This window comes from Galeopterus variegatus, unplaced genomic scaffold (genome assembly GCF_000696425.1).
Source record: "Galeopterus variegatus unplaced genomic scaffold, G_variegatus-3.0.2 Scaffold4818, whole genome shotgun sequence".
Lineage (NCBI taxonomy): Eukaryota > Metazoa > Chordata > Mammalia > Dermoptera > Cynocephalidae > Galeopterus > Galeopterus variegatus.
In genome coordinates, this window is record NW_007730929.1 from 1 (window position 1) to 8,945 (window position 8,945).

At 35.8% G+C, this 8,945-nt stretch overlaps 1 protein-coding gene across 1 annotated transcript in view; it reads left to right on the forward strand.

Annotated features, from left to right (window-relative positions):
* Nucleotides 1-1,990: 1,990 nt before the first annotated feature.
* LOC103603835 (ATP-binding cassette sub-family B member 5-like) overlaps nucleotides 1,991-8,945 on the forward strand; it is a gene marked incomplete at its 5' end in the record, with an annotated part of 29,945 nt that continues 22,990 nt past the window's right edge. The window contains 4 exon segments of the mRNA XM_008588423.1: nucleotides 1,991-2,032; nucleotides 2,034-2,180; nucleotides 5,242-5,342; nucleotides 6,223-6,363. Coding sequence (XP_008586645.1) covers nucleotides 1,991-2,032; nucleotides 2,034-2,180; nucleotides 5,242-5,342; nucleotides 6,223-6,363 — 431 coding nt within the window.

Below are 8,945 nucleotides of genomic sequence, written 5' to 3' on the forward strand. Positions count from 1 at the left end.
GTGAGCACAAAGATTTTGCACAAAGATGTTCATTACATTTTTCTTTTTAATAGTGAAAAACCGGAAGCAACCCAAATATTTTTTGAAAAATATTTAGTGATTCAAGAAAAAGCTTGCAGTATAATACAAAGGGATTAAAAGCAGGATACAAACAATAATTCTAATCTGAATGTGTATGAATATTTATGTCTGGAAGGATGTAAATATTTACACACATTCAGATTAGAATTATCTAAACTTTTTCCAATGATCATGTTTTCAGGATCAGAACAAAATATATATTTTAAAATACGGCTGTGTTTCTAGGTAAACAGGTGTCTTCATTTTTTTATCCCAGCACTTAAAGAACTTAACATTTCAGTTTATTAAGTGTTATTCGTCCCACTGAAAAATGATCCATAAGGTATGTAGTTCTTATGAAACTACATGTTTAGCAATTATCTTTGTACAAAGATAATTCTACTTATTAGATTTTTTTTTAGAATTTCTTTTATCTTACCTTATACCATGATGTTTCCAACTCCTTTTCTGTCTTGATATTGCTTCTTTATAAACTTACTTAGTGAAACCCATTTATAAAATGCAGAAAAGGCAATTGAGAGAAATCATATTCAAAGTATACACTTTAATGAATATTCTTAATCATTCAACTCAGCACTACCATGCTGTCCCTTCATCAGCATGGAGGAAGGGGCAGGGCTGTTTTGGAGTCCAGATATGGTGAGTTAGGCGTCCATGTGTGGCAACCTGGTGTGTGGAAAGCAGAGCCACAGCAGGGTGAGCAGAGTGTCCACGCAGGGGAGAGGTGGGGCCAGGATAACAGATTGGTTACACACAGAGATTCATCACATAAATCAGTCTAGTAAAGAAAATGGGAGCCAGGTTTCTCACTCATGAAGAAGGGGTAACTAATACAGAGAGAATACTGGGAATAACCCTGTGGTGTTGGGTTGGAATTGAAAGTATTGATGTAACTCATGGATTTCAAGAAATATAAATAAATAGATAAATACAGATTTAAACGTGTGTGTGTGCACATGCACATACACACACACATCCCCCAGTTCTGTCCATTGACATTCCAATAATAATGAATACAACTGGCCCTGTATCTTGACTGCTAAATAACATTCTCCACTAAAAAGAACCAGGAATATTTGGAGAAGTGACTGATTCTAGGGGTAGGACAGAGATAGTACAGGATGAACCTGGGAAATCTTTTTGTGTCAGAAAGTAAGAGCATTATCAAAGAATGGTGGGGACAAGTTAAAGAGCAACAAAGCCAACTTGAAGGGACTTCCACTGGCTACATCTGGGAAAATTTGAGTATCAAAATAAATATGTTTTACTTTTTTTAACGATAACTATGATTCTTCTATTTTCAAGCTTCAGCTTTCTCATCAAGAGCTTATCTATAAGTTAGGGTTGAAGAGGTTATTTGTGTGTGTGTGTGTGTGTGTGTGTGTGTGTGTGTGTGTGTGTGTGTGTGTGTTTTATCATGGTTGCGTGTTTGATGAGGTGTGGGGAAATAAGAGCGTGGCTGTGTACTGAGAAGATAAAAGAAATCCTGTAGCTGCAGATTCAATGCACTTAACTTGGATTGGGGTGCAGAATCCTGTGAACTGTTTAAGGAGAGCAGTCAGGTAGAGCAACATAAAAGTCTCCCTTTAAGCAGGGAGTATTTAATTTCAGATAGTCTGTTTCTATTACACTTCTATACAATGTTCTATCCTATGGTACTCCACCAAGCTAAAAGCCAGTTCTGTAGATGTCTCGATATTTGACATAAGGCAGAAAATGAAACATAATGATTCCTTAGTCTAGGGCATTTTAAAAATATGTGTATTATTTAATCTCACATATAAATTCAAAATATAAATGTAAGTATAATTCCTATTTTTAAAAAAAGCCCACCTTGTTTTGTAAGTAACCACAACAGGAATTCTTGTAAATGTAAAGTTAACTGACTTTTTATTTTGTCTGATTATAGTCAACAGGTTCAAGGGTTGGTGTCTTAGCACAAAATGCAACTCAACATGGAACAGTCAGTTATCATTTCCTTCATGTATGGATGGAAAATGACGCTTTTGACAGGACTTGCTCTGACAGGAATGATTGAAACCTCAGCAATGACTGGATTTGCCAACAAGGATAAGCAAGAATTTAAGCATGCTGGGAAGGTAAAATGAAGACCTTTATTACCATCATAACATTTTAAGAGAAAGTCAGAGCTCCCGTCTTTGCAGTATGTTAACTTCATCTCTGAGGAATCTGTAAAGTGGCATATATACACTGAAATGCATGCAGACAAGTTTAGAATGAAGTGTAGATATGGTATAGCACTAGGGCACATGATTTAGAGCACAGGCTCTGGAGTCAAAATGGCTGAGTCAGAATCCAGATTCTATCACTAACAAGTTTATGATATGAACAAGTTATGTCAACCTTCGTGGACTTCAGTTTTCTCATCTATAAAGTGGGAATAATAATAGTGTCCACTTGTAGATTTTTGTGAGTTCTGCACAAAACACTTAGTGTTATTATATGCAAAACACTTAGAATAGTGTCTGGAAGACAGTAAGCACTCAATAATGTCACCTATTATTACTATTACCATGTCATGGGTGAGTTTTCTAACGTCACGATTCCCCATTCTCTGATTGTTGAATAATTAAACTTTCTTGAGCAATTCTTCTGGGTATTTCATTTTTCAAAACAAACAGGAAATGTAAGAGTTACTAACTACAAGGTAATGCACTGATATCAATAGTGCCTAAAACAAGATTTCAGAGACAAGGACCATTTTTATACTGATCAGAATGAACAATTTATTTAGTTATATGGAAAATGCTTTGACATATTTAAGCTTCTCAGGATCAACCATATTCATGAAGATAATCATTGAATTGGAGATTTAAGGAAACATTGTAGAATCATAACATCTAAGAATTGAAAGAAATGTCATTTGATACAACCACTCACCCAAAGTAGGAGTCCCTTGTGCCACATGCCTGTCAAGTGTCCACCCATCTTCTACTCACCCTTTCCCTCTGACGGCAGACAGCATATTACTTCCCCAGGCTGCCTACCCTGGGATAGCCTCGGACAGTACACGGTTCTTCTTTCTCTCTCTCTCTTTTTTTTTTTTTTGGTGACCTTCTATTCTACTCTTCTTGGCTTTCATCTTGGTAGAGGTCCAAAACCCATTTTTCAAGACAGGCTTTCCAGGTAAAACTGAGGTCTTTAGGCCGGCCCGGTGGTGCACTGCTACAGTGCGCCACTTGGCAGTGCGGCAGCGCTCCCGCCGAGGGTTCGGATCCCACATACAGACTGGTTCCCGCTCACTGGCTGAGCGAGGTGTGGGCGCAGCACCGAGGGTTGCGATCCATTGCCGGACACGAAAAAAGACAAAAAGGAAAAAAAAAAAAAAAACTGAGGTCTTTAAGTTGTTCCTTTCATGACATAGTTTCAAAGATATTTACCACATTGGTGAACACCCTCTGGATATGAAAATGATTTTAATATCATTTACGGTCTGTATCGCAGTGACTGCATCACAGGTGGCACAGTATAAATACCATGAATATTCATGAATAGGGATGCCAAGCACATGACTCACCATGGTCTGGCCTGCCTGACCTGTGGAACTTTCCACCTTTCTTGCACTAGATAAGGACCATTGGAATGTTTGTTGTGCTGTAGAGGATGAACAGTTAGCAAATATTTGCCTCAGAGACTCTGATCAACTGTTTAGCCCTGTGCAATTTAAAATTGTGGTGATTTGTACAGTTTCTAAATTAATAAGACCTGATTCATTATATTTTGCTTGCCTTATTTTTTCTGTCATGAGCTTCAGTTATATATGTCTTCAGACTTTTCCTTTTTGTACCGTTAGAGTAACCTCACACTATACAAACAGAAACTCCAATCAAATAGGCAGTCTGAGTCCTTTCCCTACAGCTTTTAATAAGTCAATTTACTAAACACCAATTTACCATATAGACCTATAAAATACAAGGGTACTTCAAAAATTTTGTGGAAAAATAGAATTAAAAGATAATATGAATCTTTCCATGAACTTTTTGCAGTACGCTTGTATATTGGTTCTTCAATTACGTGTATAGATTTGGACAAATCAAATGTTTCATTTTTCAGATTTAAAATATTAGGTTTAAAATATTGGCTATATTAGGCTGTTGCTGGTTTGTTTATTTTTTTAAGGACTATTTTCTAAGGTTTTATAGTGATATTAGTCCTATCTCCATTGTAAAAAATGATCACAAAGGGGTTTTTTTGTTCATTTCTTTTTTTTCCTCAAACAAGCCTTTAGCATTGTTATCCATTTTCCTTGCATACTACAGAATATGTTACAAATGAAGGTTTCTTCAAGAATTTAGAACAACTCAACATCATAATTGAGAGCAGAATCCAGGTGTCCTGACCATCACCCAGAAATCTAGTTCTTCCTGCAGCCCAAGTTCTTCAAGTAACACTGGGTGTCCACCTAGCTTTCCTCTGCCCCACAGTCTCTTCTGCCAGACTGGAAACATTGTGAAAACAGGAAGTTTCTCTTTCAAGCCAACATGTGTTCTCATGTCCAAAATTTATGCTAAGCCAAAAGTCTCCTCCATTTTGGATCCCATGTAGTTATGCATTCTTTTTGAAAATTATGTAAATATGGAGAAACATTAGTCTTATTTTAATTAAATATTGAAAGTTCACAGACATCAAAAAGAGAAATGGCTTTATCTTATGAAGAATTTTATAGCCACACCCCATTTTACTTTACTGAAATGTTCCTGAGTCCTTTTTAGTTGCTACTTGCATTTCTGTACTACGATAAAATAATTATTTATTTGATTCTCTCTGCTATCTTTTTCTTGAATTGTTTCATAATATATGGGAAGTTCCTTTGCATGTGAGTGTTATACTCACTAATGTTTGATCCCCTGCCTGTGGATCCGGTCTAAATTGAAATTCAGTAAAGACTTGAAGGGGGCTAAATTTACAGCAGTGGACTAAATCTTTTCAAAAGAAGTTTTCCTTGAACCTCTTCTCCTAAAGTGTCATTTTCCTATCTTATTTTGGGTGGAGAGGAAGGAAAGCTAAGAATACTTCTCAGGAAAACTTATTTACTTGATATACTTAATATTGTCTCCAGTGTAAGTGACTGGAATGTACAACCAGGATAAGTTTAACCATTACTAATTTTTTTATATGTTTTTTGTCCTATTTTATAAGATAGCAGCTGCAGTCGTGGAGAATATACATACTATAGTGTCATTAACAAGAGAAAAAGCCTTTGAGAAAATGTATGAAGAGACTCTTAAGACTCAACACAGGTGACTGTAGATTCATACTGACTCTGTTAACTGTTTCGTCCCATAAAAACAGTACTCCTGAATGACTCCAGTGGTTTGCCTTCCCATTCATTTGCTCTGGAATCTTTCCTAATAGTGGCATATCATAATTTCTCTTATGACTTCACCAAGAGGAAACTAGGAGAAGAATCCAAGACAAGCACAATTTAGAATAAATATTTTGGGTCTTCCCACATTACCATTAACTGTCTGTTACTAAGCATGAACATTTTTGTGATTTTCCTGAAAGAAGATTGAAGAAATAATATATTCAAGAAAGAAAATAAGATTGCTCAGCCCTTTACCTTAAATCCCTAATACAGTTTGCATTTTTAAATGAATATATACACAATGAATGTGCTCACTTCTTTTATTTTTCAACTAGTCCTCTTTATCACATTGAGTTAGTGATCTTCTTTGTATTACTTTGTAAGAGAGATAGCTTTGTACTCTTTTGTACTCATGCTTGTCAGTACTGCCCTTTAATTTCCACTATTTATTCCATTAATGCAAGATTATGGTAGAAAATTATAGGATATTTCTAAATACCTCTAAACCAAATCTCTTTAACTCTTACATTAGCTTTCCTTTCACAGACTTTGTCCATTCATTTGAAAGTATGTAAATGCAACTTTGTTACACTGAACTATAGAGTGTATAGCTATAGAGAAAATCATTATATCATTTGTCTTCTCTATAATAATTCTCCGTAGTAAAAAAAAGTGACTTTCTCTTTAATCTTTAGAAAAATGTATATCCACTAAATGATAACATTTCAAAGTCCTCTATTTTCATTACTGCATGTTTATTAGACATTGCTATAATTCATGCCTCATTATTTAGAAAATTTTGTGCATTTCAGAAATACATCGAAGAAAGCACAGATTATTGGAAGCTGTTAGGCATTCAGCCATGCTTTTGTATATTTTGCCTATGCAGCAGGGTTTCGATTTGGAGCCTATTTAATTCTAGCCAGACGAATGACCGCAGAGGGCATGTTCATGTAAGTTGTGCAAATATATAAAGCCTATAAGTGGGTCATGTGTTTATAGTGAATCATTACTTAAATCACATATGTGGAAAAGGCATGCTTGGAAAATTTTTTTTAAAATATTTTGGGGAGGTTTGTTTTAATTTATTTTACTTTTGATTGACAAATAATTGTATATATGAGGGAACTTCAAAAAGTTTGTGGAAAAAAAGAAATAAAACATAATATGAATCTTTCTGTGAACTTTTTGAAGACCCCTTGTATTATATATTTGAGGTACAATGTGATGTTTTGATATATGTATACATTGTGGAATGATTAAATCAAACTTTTTTGTTGTCATTTAATATCTATAAGAAGTACAGCCTAGCTGGTAAAGTACTGATACTGATATAATACAAGTAATCTGAGTTAAACTCCCAGATGAATTGTTTTCTGCCTCAGTTTATGGTAACATGGGAATGTCACAGCAAAATATGCCTTCCTGTCATCAATTTCGTACGGAATTTGTGAGACGTTATGGAACCCCCAGTGAGGACTTGGCTCTATTACGTATGACTTCAAATCAGAGGTTGAGGTTTTTGTTAAGTAAATATTTCAGAAGAAATGCATATAAATGAGTGTTTCCCTTAAAAAAAAAAGCCACATTTGGAGCTGATCATGGCATCCCAGTGAGGCTGCTGCTTTCGAAAGCATTGGTTGGAGCTTCTAATTTGGAATTTTGTTCACATAGTTATGAATTTCTTTACTTTATAGGAACACCCAATTCAACTGCTAAAATTAGAAAAATTAATTTTGAGTGTCAATTCTGAGCTTCCTAAGCAGAAAATCTCAGAAATGTTGCTAATCTATATCATAATTGTTGTTGCTAAACATTTAGAGCTAGAGAAATCCATACAATATTTGACTCAAAAAAGTGACATATTTTTATAACGTGCACATCCAAGCAAGTATCAGCCTTTTCAAAATAATGACATGGGAGATTACACCTGTTCAAGGGTGCGGCCATTTAGCAAAACACATTGGCAACTGCTCTTTGGGTTTTGTCTCCTAAGTCTCAGGACATTCCTTTGAATATCCTCATAGATGGCACATACTTGCACTTTGAGGACATGTTTAATTTGAGGAAGTGGCCAAAAGTCATTCAAAGCAGAATAATTTTAGAATAATTTGGGATAATTTTTCATTTCTATTCACATGAAAATTTAATTATTNCTTCTCTAACTTGACCTCTCAGTAGCATTTGATACTGCTCCCTGGAACGTTTTCCTCCCTAGGGATCACTAGGCTCTTCGCCCTTTTCATTGGCCCCTTGTCCTCTATTTCCTTCACTGGCTCCTGTTTTTCAAAAGTTGAGCCTGTCTATATTGGAGGGCTCTAGAGCTCTCACACCTCTCATCTGTTCACTCTTACTGGTGATCTCATCCAATCTGATGGGTTTTTTTTCTTTTTTGTTGTAAATTTATTCTGCAATATAACCTAATGGTTTTAAATACCTCCTGTGTCCTGATACCTCCCTTCTCTATGTTTCCAACTCTGNTTAATCACTTATTTGTTTATTAAGCATTAACTGACATCCCAGGAAGATTCTTTTAGGCACTGATAAGAAAACAGTCTACAGTTCACCAACCCAGTATTCCTAAATCTTACCTGACTATGATGCCACTTGGACATTTCCTGAAAGCAGATGTCTTTGTAAATTAGAACATATGTATATAAAATTTCAATGGAAATTGCAGGATACCTGTTCTACTATGTTCTCCTAGCCTCTAAAACAGTGTACAGTATTGCCTGTGAGAAACTATAAGCCACAAATACAATATTTAGCTTTGAGCTTCATTCTGATTACGTAGACTAGTTACTTAGTCAGATAGATTAACAAGAAATGAAATCTGGAATCACATAAATTAATTTATTCAGCTCATGAGCCCCCATTAAGTTAGCCAGTTTTTCCTTTATTCTAATGTAATGCAAACAGTCTAAGCCTAAAAGTTGGTTGTATTCCAAAAGTTTGTTTGCAAGCCACTTGCTTGAAACTCAAAACATGTTTTCCTCATGTTGCTCTAAACTTTCTGCAGCCTTCTTAAATCCCCAGGGCCCCCCATTCCTTCAGTGTAACTGGCCTTGGGTATTAGTAGAAAGCAAGCCAATTAAACACATTCATACTAATGTAGGATTTCTGATGATTTTATAAACTCTCATAGCAGAATTTTCATCTCTTTTTATCAATTTCTCTGTCACTACACTTTCTTTGCTTTATAATCGCTTATCTTAAGAAAAAGAAAGAAATCTCTCCCATGACCATCAGCCCCTTCTACCTACTTCCAATGTCTCTCCTCTGCTTTGCAGCAAAACAGATTCCAAAGAGTTGTCTCTTCTTGTTTTGGATGTCTTCTTATCTCCAGTCTCTCCTGAACTCCCTCCACTTAAGCCTGAGGTCCCACCAGGGCACCAGAAAGACTCGCTATTAAGGTCCCCACTGATCTCCACCTGGCCCACCCACACTCAGCTGTCCACGTCTCAGTTTTCCAGTCTTCTCTAACTTGACCTCTCAGTAGCATTTGATACTGCTCCCTGGAACGTTTTCCTCCCTA